The sequence below is a fragment of the Bufo bufo genome, chromosome 6 (assembly GCF_905171765.1).
Source record: "Bufo bufo chromosome 6, aBufBuf1.1, whole genome shotgun sequence".
Taxonomy (NCBI): domain Eukaryota; kingdom Metazoa; phylum Chordata; class Amphibia; order Anura; family Bufonidae; genus Bufo; species Bufo bufo.
In genome coordinates this window covers 199,647,553-199,665,909 of record NC_053394.1, presented here as the reverse complement: position 1 = coordinate 199,665,909, position 18,357 = coordinate 199,647,553, and the positions used below count along the sequence as shown (strand labels likewise).

General features: G+C 45.4%; 1 protein-coding gene across 3 annotated transcripts in view; it reads left to right on the top strand.

Moving 5' to 3' along the window:
• The window catches only part of ERCC6 (ERCC excision repair 6, chromatin remodeling factor), a 293,153-nt gene that overhangs the window by 47,013 nt on the left and 227,783 nt on the right, over positions 1 to 18,357 (top strand). For 2 of the 3 annotated variants that reach the window (XM_040435002.1, XM_040435003.1), the window contains exon 3: positions 14,373 to 14,493. The exons of the other annotated variant lie outside the window; for it this stretch is intronic. In XM_040435002.1, the coding sequence (XP_040290936.1) occupies positions 14,373 to 14,493 (121 nt within the window). The remainder of the gene's footprint in view (positions 1 to 14,372; positions 14,494 to 18,357) is intronic. 3 annotated transcript variants of the gene reach the window in all.

The following is an 18,357-nucleotide window of genomic DNA, read 5'->3' as shown; positions in this document are numbered from 1 at the left end:
TGCAGTGATAAAAAAAAAATAATTATTTTTGTCACTGCGGCGGGGCGGGCGTGGGTGAACGCACGTGTGGGCGACCGATGAGGCCTGATCGGGCAAACACTGCGTTTTGGGTGGAGGGCGAACTAAGGTGACACTAATACTATTATAGATCTGAATGTGATCAGTTCTGATCACTTACAGATACTATAAAAGTACCAATGCTGATTAGCGATACGCTAATCAGCGAATCAGTGACTGCGGTGGGCTGGGCGCTAACCGACGCTAACTACCTAACAAAGGGGGCTAAACTATCCTAAAACCTAACCGTCAATACTAGTGAAAAAAAAGACAGTTTGCACTGATCACTTTTTTCCCTTTCACTAGGTGATTGACAGGGGTGATCAAGGGGTTAATTGGGGTGATGGGGGGGGGGGGGGTTGATCTGGGGGCTAAGTGTACTGTTTGGTGTACTCACTGTGATGTGTGCTCCTCTGCTGGGACCAACTGATGAAAAGGACCAGCAGAGGAGCACAGAAGCCATTTAACACCTTATATTTATAAATATAAGGTGTTATGGCTTCTGATTAGATTTTTTTGAAAATCGCCAGCCTGCTGGCGATGATCATTGGCTGGCAGGCTGGTAACGAAACGCTCCTATAACTTTTGCCGGCCCGCAATATGCATGCGCGGGCCGGCTCTCCCCGAAATCTCGCGTCTTGCGAGAGGACGCGCTGGCGCGTCCAGGAGGAATAACAGGGACACTGCAAAGACGCAATCCTGCGTACGGCGGTCCTGTAGTGGTTAATAGGGACTCCTGACTTTACATTGAAAGTCAATGGGGGACGGATCCGTTTGCAATTGCACCAATTTGTGTCAACGTCAAACGGATCCGTCCCCATTGACTTGCATTGTAAGTCAGGACGGATCAAATTTGGCTCCGCACGGCCAGGCGTACACCAAAACGACTTTTTTTTTTTTTACTTTCCTTCATGTCTGGTGATCCTCCAAAAATCACGGAAGACAAACGGAAACGGAACAACGGAACCCCGTTTTGCGGACCGTGAAATACTGTTGTGTGCATGAGGCCTTAACCCCTTAAGGACACAGCCTTTTTACACCTTAGGACCAGGCCATTTTTTGAAAATCTGACCAGAGTCCCTTTAAGTGCTGATAACTTAAAAACGGTTTGACTTATCCAGGCCGTTCTGAGATTGTTTTTTCGTCACATATTGTACTTCATGACACTGGTAAAATGGAGTCAAAAAAAAAATTTTTTTTGCACCAAAAAATACCTAATTTAACAAAAATTTGAAAAAAATTAGCAAATTTCAAAGTTTCAGTTTCTCTACTTCTGTAATACATAGTAATACCCCCAAAAATTGTGATGACTTTACATTCCCCATATGTCTACTTCATGTTTGAATTGTTTTGGGAATGATATTTTATTTTTTGGGGATGTTATAAGGCTTAGAAGTTTAGAAGCAAATCTTGAAATTTTTCCGAAATTTACAAAAACTCAATTTCTAGGGACCAGTTCAGGTCTCAAGTCACTTTGCGAGGCTTACATTATAGAAACCACCCAAAAATGACCCCATCTAAGAAACTACACCCCTCAAGGTATTCAAAACTGATTTTGCATGCGTTGTTAACCCTTTAGGTGTTGCACAAGAGTTATTGGCAAATAGGGAGGAAATTTGAGAATTTCATTTTTTTGTCTAATTTTTCATTTTAACCCATTTTTTCCACTAACAAACCAAGGGTTAACAGCCAAACAAGACTGTATCTTTATTGCCCTGACTCTGCCATTTACAGAAACACCCAATATGTGGCCGTAAACTACTGTACGGCCACACAGCGGGGCGTAGAGTGAAAGGTGCGCCGTTTGGTTTTTGGAAGGCTGATTTTTATGGACTGGTTTATTTACACCATGTCCCATTTGAAGCCCCCTGATGCACCCCTAGAGGAGAAACTCCCTAAAAGTGACCCCATCTAAGAAACTACACCCCTCAAGGTATTCAAAACTGATTTTACATACGTCGTTAACCCTTTAGGTGTTGCACAAGAGTTATTGGCAAATGGCGATGAAATTTGAGAATTTCATTTTTTTGCCTAATTTTCCATTTTAACCCATTTTTTCCACTAACAAAGCAAGGGTTAACAGCCAAACAAGACTGTATCTTTATTGCCCTGACTCTGCTGTTTACAGAAACACCCCATATGTGGCCGTAAACTACTGTACGGGCACACAGCGGGGCGTAGAGTGAAAGGTGCGCCGTTTGGTTTTTGGAGGGCTGATTTTGCTGGACTGTTTTTTTGGCACCATGTCCCATTTGAAGCCCCCCTGATGCACCCCTAGATTATAAACTCCATAAAAGTGACCCCATCTAAGAAACTACACCCCTCAAGGTATTCAAAACTGATTTTACAAACTTTGTTAACCCTTTAGGTGTTGCACAAGATTTAATGGAAAATAGAGATACCATTTTAAAATTTCACTTTTTTGGCAGATTTTCCATTTTAATATTTTTTTTCCAGTTACAAAGCAAGGGTTAACAGCCAAACAAAACTCATTATTTATGGCCCTAATTCTGTAGTTTACAGAAACACCCCATATGTGGTCGTAAACAGCTGTACGGGCACATGGCAGGGCGCAGAAGGAAAGGAACACCATATGGTTTTTGGAAGGCATATTTTGCTGGACTGGTTTTTTTGACACCATGTCCCATTTGAAGCCCCCCTGATGCACCCCTAGAGTAGAAACTCCAAAAAAGTGACCCCATTTTAGAAACTACGGGATAGGGTGGCAGTTTTGTTGGTACTAGTTTAGGGTACATATGATTTTTGGTTGCTCTATATTACACTTTTTGTGCGGCAAGGTAACAAGAAATAGCTTTTTTGGCACCGTTTTTTTTTTGTTATTTACAACATTCATCTGACAGGTTAGATCATGTGGTAATTTTATAGAGCAGGTTGTCACGGACGCGGAGATACCTAATATGTATACAATTTTTTTTATTTATGTAAGTTTTACACAATGATTTCATTTTTAAAACCAAAAAAATGTTTTAGTGTCTCCATAGTCTAAGAGCCATAGTTTTTTCAGTTTTTGGGCGATTATCTTAAGTAGGGTCTCATTTTTTGCGGGATGAGATGACGGTTTGATTGGCATCTATTTTGGGGTGCATATGACTTTTTGATTGCTTGCTATTACACTTTTTGTGACGTAAGATGACAAAAAATGGCTTTTTTTACACCGTTTTTATTTTTATTTTTTTACGGTGGTCATCTGAGGGGTTAGATCATGTGATATTTTTATAGAGCCGGGCGATACGGACGCGGCGATACCTAATATGTATACTTTTTTTTTATTTATGTAAGTTTTACACAATGATTTCATTTTTGAAACAAAAAAAATCATGTTTTAGTGTTTCCATAGTCTAAGAGCCATAGTTTTTTCAGTTTTTGGGCGATTATCTTGGGTAGGGTATGATTTTTGCGGGATGAGATGACGGTTTGATTGTTACAATTTTGGCGTACATGCGACTTTTTTGATCACTTTTATTACCTTTTTTGGGAAGTAAGGTGGGCAAAATTTCAATTTCATCATAGTTTTTTATTTTTTATTTTTATGGTGTTCACCGTTCGGGTAAAGTAACATGACCGTTTTATAGATCAGGTCGTTACGGACGCGGCGATACCAAACATGTGTAGGGAATTTTATTTTTTTCATTTTTTATCAGTGATAAATGTGTTTTTTGATTTTTACTTTTTTTGCACTTTTATTCACTTTTTTTTGACCCAGACCCACTTGGTTCTTGAAGATCCAGTGGGTCTGATGTCTGAATAATACAGTACAGTACAATATATATTGTTCTGTACTGTATTTTACTTACACTGAACAGATCTATGCTTTCAGCACAGATCTGTTCAGCACCATGGACAGCAGGACGCCTGAGAGGCGTCCTGTTGCCATGGGAACCTTCCCCGTCTGCTCAGTACTGCTCAGAACTTCGCAGACGGGGAAGGGTAAGGAGGGGATCTCTCGGGGGGCTCTCTCCCTCCCCATCGGGGGGCTGCAAAGGCACAGCAGCCCCCCGATGGGAGAGGGAGGGAGCTCCCTGCGCTGTTAACCTTTTCCATACAGCGGTCCGTACGGACCGCTGTATGGAAAGGGTTAAACGGCTGACATCGCATCGCAGATGTCAGCCGTTTATACCAGGGTGCCAGCAATGTGCTGGCACCCTGGTATCCCCACTAGACACCAACGATTATACAAGGGGAGGCGGGCGGGGGATCGCGATCCCGCCTGCCGCACCGCCCGCCTCCCGCACCGCCCACACCGCCCGCAACCCTCCCCCTGCACCTCCCGCCACCATAAAAATCATTCGGGGGTGCAGGGGGGGGTAAATAAAACTTTTTTTTTTGGCATATAAAGTTTCTGATCCCTGCGGTCAGGGACTGCGGGGACCAGAAACTTCAGAAATCGCAGCAAACCGCAGGTCTGAATTGACCTGCGGTTTGCCGCGATCGCCGACATGGGGGGGTCACGGGACCCCCCCGCGCATTTAGCCTAGGTGCCTGCTCAATGATTTGAGCAGGCACCGGGTTCCGATCACTGCCAGCCGCACGGCAGTGATCGAAAATACACAGGGCGTACATGTACGCCCTGTGTCCTTAAGTACCAGGGCACAAGGGCGTACCTGTACGCCCTATGTCCTTAAGAGGTTAAGGTGGAAAAAGTTCTGAAATGATCTATCTTTGTCATTTTTTTTTTACATCACAGAAGCCTGACAGTTTAACAGGGGTGTGTAGACTTTTTATATCCAGTATGTGTATATGTGTATATGTGTGTGTGTGTGTGTGTATATATATATATATATATATATATATATGTTCCGCGATCACTCAAAAACGCAACCATCTATTTTTAACTAAACGTGGTATACACATCCCTTGCTACCTGGAAAGAAATCTTGTGGGGGTCACAGCTCTCTAGCACGAACTGTTCCTGAGATATTCCCAAAAATGAAAATATGGCACATTACATGACCTACATTAGCCAATAGAAGCCTGCAGGTCTTCATATCCCAACTGCCATACACACGGTCACGTGTCCCTTATTAGCCAAAAGAAGCTCAGGTTAGGCCACGCCCCCTCCCTCTCTGCAGCTGACAGGGATTGAAAAAAATCAAGGTAAATATCCGCTTCTGTCAGCTGCAGGAATTGAAGGAACAGTGACTTTCTACCTGCAGCTCACGCTCAGACAGAACAGTGCTGCTGAGAGTGACCTGTTCAAAAGGACATCCCTGCGTGAGATATTCCCAAAAAAGGCATCAGCCAATAGAAGCCTGGTCACATGACCCTTATCAGTCAATAGAAGCTCACAGGCCTTTAGTCTCCACATACAGTTTTACACCAGGTTTCCATAACGCAGCCGTTTTTATTCACTGCTGTAGGTCAGCTTTAAAGGGGCAGGGTGCTGTGGAGGTCACAGGGGCAGGTAAGGTGGCCATTCAGGCCACCCTCAAAAGATGGACTTAAAAACCCTGCCCCCAGGTCCTGCTAAGCCACACCCCTCCCGCTCTGCAGCTGACGAGGATTGGAAAAAATGATGGTAAAAATCAAATTCAGTCAGCTGCAGGGGGATCAAGGGAGGGTGACTTTCTCCCTGCAGCTCCTGCTCAGACAGCACAGTGCTGCTGTCTGAGAGTGAGCTTTTCAAAAGAACATCCCCAAACAGGGAGTCTGAAAGCTGGACTGTCCGTCCTAAAACCGGACCTCTGGCCACCCTACGGGCAGGCTGCTGTGGAGGTCACAGTTAAGGGGACGGTCCGCTATGGAGGCCACTGTTAAGGGGACGGGGTGTTGTGGAAATTATTGTTAATGAGATGGAGTACTGTGGAGGTCACTAATGAAGGGGCAGGCTGCTGTGGAGTTTAGTGTTAAGGGGGTGGGCTGCTGTGGAGGTCACTGATAAGGGGGCGGGCACTGTGGAGAACTCTGTTAAGGGGACAGGTCACAGTTAAGGGGACGGTCCGCTATGGAGGTCAGTGTTAACGTGGATACTGTCTATCTCTTTTAGTGACATACACAAACATTAAATGAAATGGATGAAATATACCCGTGCGAAGCCGGGTCCTTCTGCTAGTAATTTATAAAATGAATGAAACTGGCCTGGACAAAAATGATAGTCTTAACCTGTTACACAATAATTTGTAGTGGATGGCACTCCTTGTGTAGCTTTCGATGGTCAGTGGTAATGTTCAATATAGATATGGGTAAAGACCTCGGCACTCTTATTTGAAATAATCAAAAATAATTCATTTATTTGTCCATCCCAAAAATTTAATCGTATGACACTGGCCGACGTTTCGGTCTACCAAGACCTTGTTCACGGCCTAAAGTACAGATAGATACATAGACTTTTAGTACAAACAAAACCCATAGGGCAGACAAGTATGAATTACATCAAAATATCGGTAACAAATTGATAGAGATATGTATAGTGGAGTACAATTACATATAATCATGCAGGGCAAAGGAGATCTATATACACTGCTCAAAAAAATAAAGGGAACACAAAAATAACACATCCTAGATCTGAATTAATTAAATATTCTTCTGAAATACTTTGTTCTTTACATAGTTGAATGTGCTGACAACAAAATCGCACAAAAATTTAAAAATGAAAATCAAATTTTTTAACCCATGGAGGTCTGGATTTGGAGTCACACTCAAAATTAAAGTGGAAAAACACACTACAGGCTGATCCAACTTTGATGTAATGTCCTTAAAACAAGTCAAAATGAGGCTCAGTAGTGTGTGTGGCCTCCACGTGCCTGTATGACCTCCCTACAACGCCTGTGCATGCTCCTGATGAGGTGGCGGACGGTCTCCTGAGGGATCTCCTCCCAGACCTGGACTAAAGCATCTGCCGACTCATGGACAGTCTGTGGTGCAACGTGACGTTGGTGGATAGAGCGAGACATGATGTCCCATATGTGCTCAATTGGATTCAGGTCTGGGGAACGGGCGGGCCAGTCCATAGCATCAATGCCTTCGTCTTGCAGGAACTGCTGACACTCCAGCCACATGAGGTCTAGCATTGTCTTGCATTAGGAGGAACCCAAGGCCAACCGCACCAGCATATGGTCTCACAAGGGGTCTGAGGATCTCGGTACCTAATGGCAGTCAGGCTACCTCTGGCGAGCACATGGAGGGCTGTGCGGCCCTCCAAAGAAATGCCACCCCACACAATTACTGACCCAATGCCAAACCGGTCATGCTGGAGGATGTTGCAGGCAGCAGAACGTTCTCCACGGCGTCTCCAGACTCTGTCACGTCTGTCACATGTGCTCAGTGTGAACCTGCTTTCATCTGTGAAGAGCACAGGGCGCCAGTGGCGAATTTGCCAATCTTGGTGTTCTCTGGCAAATGCCAAACGTCCTGCACGGTGTTGGGCTGTAAGCACAACCCCCACCTGTGGACGTCGGGCCCTCATATCACCCTCATGGAGTCTGTTTCTGACCGTTTGAGCAGACACATGCACATTTGTGGCCTGCTGGAGGTCATTTTGCAGGGCTCTGGCAGTGCTCCTCCTGTTCCTACTTGCACAAAGGCGGAGGTAGCGCTCCTGCTGCTGGGTTGTTGCCCTCCTACGGCCTCCTCCACGTCTCCTGATGTACTGGCCTGTCTCCTGGTAGCGCCTCCATGCTCTTGACACTACGTTGACAGACACAGCAAACCTTCTTGCCACAGCTCGCATTGATGTGCCATCCTGGATAAGCTGCACTACCTGAGCCACTTGTGTGGGTTGTAGACTCCGTCTCATGCTACCACTAGAGTGAAAGCACCGCCAGCATTCAAAAGTGACCAAAACATCAGCCAGGAAGCATAGGAACTGAGAAGTGGTCTGTGGTCACCACCTGCAGAACCACTCCTTTATTGGGGTGTCTTGCTAATTGCCTATAATTTCCACCTGTTGTCTATCCCATTTGCACAACAGCATGTGAAATTGATTGTCACTCAGTGTTGCTTCCTAAGTGGACAGTTTGATTTCACAGAAGTGTGATTGACTTGGAGTTACATTGTGTTGTTTAAGTGTTCCCTTTATTTTTTTGAGCAGTGTGTGTGTGTGTGTGTGTGTGTATATATATATATATATATATATATATATATGTGTGTGTGTATATGTGTGTATATATATATATGTATATATATATGTGTATATATCTATATATATATATATATATATTTATTATAATAAATATGTTATATGTTGATCCTGGGGTAGGGAGAGGCTCATCTCAATCCAGTTCCACTGGAAATGTGCAACTTGCTGCATGACATAAAAAGGCAGTACATTCAGTGCAAAATATATTGAAGGCTTAATTAGTATAATATCCAGTATGCAAGCTGCAGTATAATCCTCTTCAAGAGCATCAACGGGAGGATACAAAATAACTGGCAGAACAAAGATGGCAGTAGGACACCAAGCAATAGTGGCGGCATGCGGCAAGACACTCAAACAAACCTTAGTGGTGATGATCTGAAGGCATCGGGTGGACTTGTGTGTCAAGCAGGAGATCAGGGTATATAAACAGAGGTAGAGAGAGAGACTGTGCAGGCGCTGTCGTCCGTACGCCGGTGCAGAGGTATCGTGAGAGTGATTGTCATTCGCGCATGCGCAAAATCCCCCGGTTCCCGACTAAATGTGTCCGGAGATCGGGGCCTAATGCGCAGGTGCTAGAGGCAACGGACGTAGTGGAAATGCGCAGGCTCTCTGCATAGCAGGGAATGTACAGGGCTTATCAATAATATGAAGCGATGATTGAATGCACATAGGTTGTGAATACAAGATGCTAAAGTACAGGCAAAATGAGGGACATAGAAACCAATAATAATAATGGCTCTAAACTATGTGGAGGTATATACTACCTGTTATGAGGCTATGCGGGTTATTTTTTCTGTGAAAAGTAAGAAGAGGAGAGTTATTAGTGTGATCAGAGCTATATAGATAACAATAATAATAATAAGCAAAAAACCAACAACCAGTACATAAAATGTAAACATCAAATACGAAAATCAAAGTCCCTATTCATTCCATGGGGAGACAAAGTTTTTAATTCGAAGATCCAAAATGACTCTCCCTCTTTGAGGCGTGCAATTCGATTTCCTCCCCGTCTTGCTGGTGATACATGCTCCAAAACCTGGAACTGAAGCTGATTGATTTGGTGTTTTGTGGATAAAAAGTGGTATGGGATCGGAAGTTCGGTTTTTTAGCAGCGAATATCGGACTTATGTTTTGGAAATACGGTCACGGATACACTGGGTTGTTTCACCTACATAGGCTAGGCCACAAGGGCATTTAATGAGATACACCACAAAAGTGGAGTTGCACGTGTAAAGGTCTCTAGGGTGGTAGATTTTGCCTGAATTGGGGTGTACAATCTTATTACCCTTAATTACATTAGTACACTGGGCACAGTGGAGGCACGGGTAGGTACCTGTTTTACGAGGTATTAAGGTAGTTTGTCGAAGTTTGGGTGTGAGTGAGCCCAGTGTATCTTGACCGTATTTCCAAACATAAGTCTGATATTCGCTGCCAAAAAACCGAACTTCCAATCCCATACCACTTTTTATCCACAAAACACCAAATCAACCAGCTTCAGTTCCATGTTTTGGAGCATGTCACCAGCAAGACGGGGAGGAAATCGAATTGCACGCCTCAAGAGGTGGTCTTTACCCTTAACCTGTTAAACAAACCTTTGATGCAATCAAGCGATTTCTGTAAGTGAGAATTCACATCTCCATTTCATTTTCTGTTCTTCTGATCCGCCAGGAGAAAAAAAAAAAAGGATCCTGTACCTCAGTTTTAATGGATTCTGCAAAAATCCTGTATGCTGTACTTTTTTTCCCAAATCTCTGACGGAAATGATTTTATTTTTTCGGAATTATCAGAAGAACATAAAATGAAACGGAGATGTGAACTCTCCCTTACTCTCAATGAGACTTCTGCTCCTATTCAGCGGTATTTGGGCCTACTCCTTGCTGTCTCAAGTTTGAGGGGTGCCTTCTCCAGACTAAATGTTTCCGCTCTTTCCACACCTGTTCAATAGGATTTAGATCAGGGCTCATAGAAGGCCATTTCAGAACAGTACAATACTTTGCTTTTAGACGTTTTTGGATGTTTTGGGTCATTATCCTGTTCAAGAACCCATGACCTGCGACGGAGACCAAGTTTTCTGACACTGGCCAGCACATTTCACTCCAGAATGCCTTGCTAGTCTTGAGATTTCATTGTACCCAGCACAGACACTCTGATGCAACAAAGCAGCCCCATAACATAACCGTGCCTCTTCCATGTTTCACAGTAGGTACTAGAGTTGTTGCGATACCAATTTTTTTATTCGATTTAGATACCATAAAAAAGTATTGCAATACTCGATACCATTCGATACCATGCAAAAAAAAAAAAAAAAGCCACATGCATTCCACATTTTAAAAAATGGCGAATCGCGCAGTTTTTATTTTTTTTCTGTTCCAGTGTTCACCACAAATTTTTATATTTTTTTGTATTTTAAGAGTTTGGACGTTTCGGACATGGCGATATGTGATATATGTTTATTTATTGTTTATATGTAATATTGGGAAAGGGGGTGATTTATACTGGGTGTTTTTTATTTTTTATTTTTACAGTTTATTTAATAACTATTTTCCCCTTAGGGGCTACAGCCTGGGATCTTTTAATCCCTTGTCCGATTCACCCTAATTGATCTCTATTAGGGTGAATAGGACCTCACACTCTCCCTGCTGCCCTGTGCATAGTGCACACAGCAGTAGGGAGGAGCTGACTATGGCAGCCAGGGGTTCAGTAGCATCCTGGCTGCCATGGTATCCGATCTGAGCCCCAGGATTACATTACATTGCTGGGGCTCCGATCAGAAGCTGCCACTGCCACCAATGAGGGGGAGGGGACCCTGTGGCCACTGCCACCATTGATTTTAATACTGGGATGGTTGAGGGGGGCAGGCGCACTGCACCACCAATGATATATAACCTTTAATACAGGAGGTGGGTACTGGCAGCAGAACAGCGGCAGTTAACCCCTTAGGTGCAGCACCTGAGGGGTTAACTGCCGCTGATTGCAGCTCCCTGTCAGAGGCAGGGTGCCGGCTATGCAAAATCTGCTGCCGGCACCCGCCTCCTGTACTAAAAGTTAAAGACGACCTTTCATCCGCTCCGTTCGCCCGCTGTGCCCCCTTTACTGTCTCCTGCTCCGTATGCTAATTACTACTATCGGCGCAATGGGAAGGAGACATTAGCTTCTCTCCTGGGCGTTCCTTCTCCCGGGCTGTGACGCTCTGCGCTGCGATTGGACAGCGCTACAGCCAGAGAGAAGGAACGCCCAGGAGAGAAGCTGATGTCTCCTGCCCATTGCTCTGCCCAGACAGCGACTGATGGTGTGTTCTGACACTGATGTACCTTGACCTTGGAGTTCACCTCTAGTTTTTTTGGAAGTTGATCTGGGCGCTTTGGTTACCATTCGCAGTATCCATCTCTTCAATTTGTCATCAATTTTTCTCTGGCGTCTTCATCCAGGAAGGTTGGCTACAGTCCTGTGGACCTTTTAAACTTCTGAATAATATGTGCAACTGTAGTAACAGCAACATCAAGCGGTTTGGAGATGGTCTTTTAGCCTTTACCTTTTAACATGCTTGTTTATAATTTTCTTAATTTATTTTCTAATCTACTGACACAACTCTCCTTAGCTTTGTCTGTTTTTCATTAGCTGATTTTTCAGTACATTTTTATTTATCATTACTTTTGTCAGTTTAAAGTTATTTCAGTGACCATTCTGGGTTTTTCTTTCTTTAACGGAAGGGTCTGAACATTTTTTTTCCATGTGTGTGCCATGTTTTCAATGTAGGAAAGTAAACGGAGACTGTCTATCTCCAATAGAGCAGTGGCAAAAAGGTCAGTATTTATTTTTTCTTGTCAACTCCTGCTGTTAGATGTTTTGGGTAGGGGTGCACCGAAATTCCGGCAGCCGAAAATATCGGCCGAAAATGCACCTAATCCACTTCGGCCGATATTGTTACATATCGGCCGAAAATATGGGGTGTGGGATTTGTCACCCACCATCTGCGGGCGGGCGCCGGGCGGGCGGTTTACTTTGTCACTGCATCTTTATTTTACCTTACAATCGTGACGCTCCAGTAACTAACAACTCTGCAGGCAGAGCGGAGGCCGGCGTAACGTCACTTACTCACGTGACGCGCCTGCTCCACCTCCTTCATTCATAAAGTGGGCGGAGCAGGTGCGTCACGTGAGTAAGTGACGTTACGCCGCCCTCCGCTCTGCCTGCAGAGTTGTTACCGGAGCGTCACGATTGTAAGGTAAAATAAAGATGCAGTGAGTGATGCTGTGAGCAGCAGGGCTGGGGCTGTTATGGGTAGGGGGATCGGTCTATGGCACTGCTATGGGGAGGGGGGGGGATCTGTGCACTGTTATGGGGAAAGGGATCTGTGCACTGTTATGCCCATAACAGTGCACAGATCCCCCTCTCCATAACAGCGCCACCCACAGATCCCCCTCTCCATAACAGCGCCACCCACAGATCCCCCTCTCCATAACAGCGCCACCCACAGATCCCCCTCTCCATAACAGCGCCACCCACAGATCCCCCTCTCCATAACAGCGCCACCCACAGATCCCCCTCTCCATAACAGCGCCACCCACAGATCCCCCTCTCCATAACAGCGCCACCCACAGCTCCCCCTCTCCATAACAGCGCCACCCACAGATCCCCCTCTCCATAACAGCGCCACCCACAGATCCCCCTCTCCATAACAGCGCCACCCACAGATCCCCCTCTCCATAACAGCGCCACCCACAGATCCCCCTCTCCATAACAGCGCCACCCACAGATCCCCCTCTCCATAACAGCGCCACCCACAGATCCCCCTCTCCATAACAGCGCCACCCACAGATCCCCCTCTCCATAACAGCGCCACCCACAGATCCCCCTCTCCATAACAGCGCCACCCACAGATCCCCCTCTCCATAACAGCGCCACCCACAGATCCCCCTCTCCATAACAGCGCCACCCACAGATCCCCCTCTCCATAACAGCGCCACCCACAGATCCCCCTCTCCATAACAGCGCCACCCACAGATCCCCCTCTCCATAACAGCGCCACCCACAGATCCCCCTCTCCATAACAGCGCCACCCACAGATCCCCCTCTCCATAACAGCGCCACCCACAGATCCCCCTCTCCATAACAGCGCCACCCACAGATCCCCCTCTCCATAACAGCGCCACCCACAGATCCCCCTCTCCATAACAGCGCCACCCACAGATCCCCCTCTCCATAACAGCGCCACCCACAGATCCCCCTCTCCATAACAGCGCCACCCACAGATCCCCCTCTCCATAACAGCGCCACCCACAGATCCCCCTCTCCATAACAGCGCCACCCACAGATCCCCCTCTCCATAACAGCGCCACCCACAGATCCCCCTCTCCATAACAGCGCCACCCACAGATCCCCCTCTCCATAACAGCGCCACCCACAGATCCCCCTCTCCATAACAGCGCCACCCACAGATCCCCCTCTCCATAACAGCGCCACCCACAGATCCCCCTCTCCATAACAGCGCCACCCACAGATCCCCCTCTCCATAACAGCGCCACCCACAGATCCCCCTCTCCATAACAGCGCCACCCACAGATCCCCCTCTCCATAACAGCGCCACCCACCGATCCCCCTCTCCATAACAGCGCCACCCACAGATCCCCCTCTCCATAACAGCGCCACCCACAGATCCCCCTCTCCATAACAGCGCCACCCACAGATCCCCCTCTCCATAACAGCGCCACCCACAGATGAATTTCATTCATGAAAAAGAATTATTAATAAAATCATTAAAAAAAAAGTATTTTAAAAGTATTTGGGCAAAAAGGCAGTTTCGGTTTTCGGTCAAGGGCATCCTGAATTTTCGGTTTCGGACCAGAATTTTCATTTCGGTGCACCCCTAGTTTTGGGGCATTCAGCCCACAGGATCAGTCCTGAGAAAATAAGGCTGTTGCACTACACAGCGCTGTGTACAACTCAGCAATCATACATGATCAGCTGTTTGAAGTGGTCAAGCAAGTGAATGGGGCGATCAGTTGTATTTATACTGCACTATGTGCAAGTAGACTTTTTAGAGGATACAGTGCGAGTGCTGCAACACCTTCAAACAGCTGATCATGGAGATGCTGGGAGTCACAGCTTGACTGAAGGAGATCTATTTCCAGAAGTGGAAATATATTTAAAATCATCATATGTCAAGGTTTTTTATGCTCTAATTTTGCTACCATGTTTTTTCTTTTTTTTTCTTTCACAGTTCATGTCTTGCCTCCATAAGGCAAATTACGAAAATCATTGACCAACTTTCCCCACAAGCTGCAACATGTAAAGATATTTGCAGGAAACTTGACTCTGTGAAGCGACAGAAACATAACAAAGTTAGTGACTATTTTATGTGGGTTTCTTTTATTTTAAGAAATATTCTCCATGTTCATGACTGTATTGTAATGTAATATTGGCTTAAAATGATGCTGTAGTCTTAACTAAATCATTTTATAACATGGACTCCCTTATGCTGATTACCACACCATAGCTCTCTGCTGCTCATACATCACCACTATCTGGCCTTGTTGGTATAATGCTATGTAGCTCAGTTTCTCCAGGATTTGAGTCCTGGCAGAGAAGGAGGAGCCTTGTAACAAACAGTAGGGATGTCACTGCTTTTAAGCTGTATCAGAGAGCTAACTGGTGAGGGCGGTGTTTTGACAGCCTCTGCTTCTACCTCAGAAGCATGTAGGATGAGAATACAGTTTTTTTTTGCAGTCTGTTAAAGGGATTGTCCAGCATTTAGCAAGTGATAGTCTATTCTGGGAATAGACCATCACTAGCTGATAAACAGGGGTCCTACACTCCTGCACATTGGTGCCGTAGCAACATAAGACAGGCAACATTATAGTGGATGAAGCTCACTTCTACAGTGCTACTACCATTGGTTTCAATGGGAGCAGCACTGTAGTAGCAAGTTACCTCCACTACAGTGTTGGCAGTGCTGTGTAGCACCAGTGAGGAAGTTAAACCAAACAGCTAGTTGGCAGGGATGCGGTTTGTTGGCATTTCTGCCAATCAAGTGATGGCCTATCCTGGGGATAGGCCACCCCTTACTGAAGGCTGGACAGCCCCTTTTAACTTGGAGATGCACAGGTCTGCATAAGAGCTGAATTTATGTAAAACCATAGGATATTTATATTCTAGATTATTTGTAAAGCTGGTTTCATATACATTTGAAAAATATGTTTTGGAGATAAGTATTGTTCATGGTGCACCTGTTGGCTTAAAAGGGCTCTCCAGGATTTTGATATTGATGGCCAATTCTCAGGATAGGTCATCAATATGAGATGGGTGGGGATCTGACTCCCGACACACCTGCAGATCAGTTGTATGAAGAGGCCCCGGCTCTCCATGAGTGCCGAAGCCCCTTTCTAGGCCATCTGGCTTCAAGTTTATTGGTTATATGATATAGGTGCAGCTCAATCCCAAGTGAATGAAACTGCACTGCAATATCAAGCACAGCTGCTATCCAATGGGCGCCACTGTGCTTGATAAGCTGTGAGGAGGCCGTGACTCCTCAAAAAGCTGATCTTTGAAGGTGTCGGGAGGCTAGGCCATTAACCCCTTCCCGATATCCACCGTACTTGTACAGCGCATGTCGGGTCTTTAACCCTTTTGCTACATGTATGGACCTGGAGCGGTGGGTAAACATGGAGTTTGCTAGCGCGTGCAGCATGTCCTGTGGCCGGTGGGTCTCTGCTGTGCGGGCTAATGACAGTCATCGGCAATAATACCGATCGCGCTCATGAAAGCCTCTAGATGTCATGATCAAGTGTGATCATGGCATCTAAAAACTCAAAAACCCGGAAGCGCGGTAATTGAATTCAAGACACTGGGTCTCTCTGAAGAGACCCAGGGTATTGAAGCTGCAATTCTTATTTTGGACAGCAGGTGGCAGGCCAACATAAGAAATTAGCAATTCTCCTCTCATCATGGATCTAGAAGAACCCTGATGGTTCAGAATAAAAGAGTTCTGTAGCCTCAAACATGAGCTACAATACCATAAAAAAATATATAAAAAAATGTAAACAAAAATAAAAATTGACTCCCCTTTCAGTAGAATAAATAAAATACATAAATAACAAAAAATATAAACATCATAGTCATCACTGCTTCTGAATACGCTCGTACTATTAACATTTAAAAGTATTTTTCCAATACGGCAAATAGCATAACGGAAAAAAGGGTCAAAATGGCTGATTTACAATTTTTTTCATTGCTTCTCTTACTCAAAAAAAAAAAGTTATAAAATGTGATCAAAAAGTCACACACACTCCAAAATGGTATCAATAAAAACTACAGATCGTCCCGCAAAAAATGAGCTCCCCACTCAGCTTAGTAAATATAACTACAAAAAATAAAGTGCACAAATTGGGCTACTTTCATACTCGCGGATCCGTCATGGATCTGCACAGACTGATCCGTTCAGATAATACAACCGTCTACATCCGTTCAGAACTGATCCGTTTGTACTATCTTTAACATAGCCAAGACGGATCCTTCTTGAACACCATTGGAGGATGGATCCTTTTTCTATTGTGCCGATTTTGTCAGTGAAAACTGATACGTCCCCATTGACTTACATTGTGTGTCCGAACTGATTTTTTGGCTTCGTCTCATCAGACGGACACCAAGCAAGCGTTTTGGTGTCAGCCTCCAAAGCGGAATGGAGACGGAACAGAGGCAAACTGATGTATTGGGGTCAAACTGATCCGTTTTGGACCGCTTGTGAGAGCCCTGAACGGATCTAGCAAACAGAGAGCCAAAACGCCCGTGTGAAAGTAGCCTTCATTTTCCAAACGCCCCCACAGCGGCACGATTGACAGGATTATCCCGCCTCCCCCAGGGACAGGAAACAATGTGGAGATTTTTAAATAGTCCCTTTTTTTTTTTTCTGCGCCTGACAAAGTTCGGGCAGAGAGCGGGGTCGCGGGCAGTGCGGTCCTTCCTGTTCTTAGGCATAAGTCCTCCGGTAGAGGCATCCCCGGGCAGCGTCCCGCGTATAATTGCGGAGGACTGTGGGTCACGTGGCGAGATCTCGGGACGCCGAGTCGCGTCGGATGAGGTGTTTTCACCTGGACATCGAGCATTTGAATAAAGAGCGGGAGGTGCTTCCGACAGCAGAGCAACAGTGTCTGCACCAGGGGATTCAGACACCCGGAGATTGCTAGACCCGGCAAAGGCCAGCTCACTATGCTCATGTAAAAAGGGACTACCGTCCGGATATAAGAAACCCCTTTGTGCTAAATGTCTAGAAAGGATTGTGTCTGAAGAATCCCCATCCTTACTGGATAATATTAGACACGTTGTTAAGGAGGAAGTGAGCAGCGCTGTGGACCTTTTAAGTTTAGCTTCCGCAGCTCAAAAACCTTCCACTTCTATGTCCATTATGTCAGCACCCTCTGAAGTTGATATCCAAGAGGATGATTTGAATGAAGGGGAGTTACCTTTAGGATCTGATTCCGAATCCTCTGATGACGAGTCTTTGTTCTATTGAGGACACTGATTCCTTATTAAAAACAATAAGAGCAACCCTAAATTTAGAAGAGGCTAAACAACCTAAATCCGTACAGGATCTTATATTCAAAGGATTGGGAGAAAAGAGTTTTTCCTCTACATTCAAGTATAACAAAGCTCATAAAGAATAGGCTGACCTGGATAAAAGAACAGGTGTATCTAGGATCATGAAAAGGAAATATCCCTTTCTCGTTCATTCCATTGGGGGACACAGACCATGGGTATAGCTTAGAGATATTACTAGGAGGGACACTATGCAAAAAAAGAAGCTCCTCCTCCTCGGGCTATACCCCTTGGCACCTCCAGGAGAACTTCAGTCTTTGCTTAGTGTCCGTTCAAGGAGGTTGACATTTATTCTTCTCCTGTTTGTTATTTTTTTCTGGTTTCAGATGGGGACGCAGGTCAGCATTGCGCTTTCCTGGCCCCTGTGGAGGGTCTGCCACGGTCTTCTGAAGGTTCCTGGCTACCTCCCATTCCCCCACAGAAGAAAAGTGGATCCAGGCTCGACATGTTAGCTCTGGCATCCCACCAGCTGCTGGGACACCTGCTGCCTACCCTCCACCAGAGCACTGCTCTCCTTGATTGGAGTCAGACATCTGAAGAGGTGAATCCCTGCTGGTCTGGACATCGAGGGAGCATGCTGTGCAGATAAGTATTGCCTGCTTCAATCTCCCTCC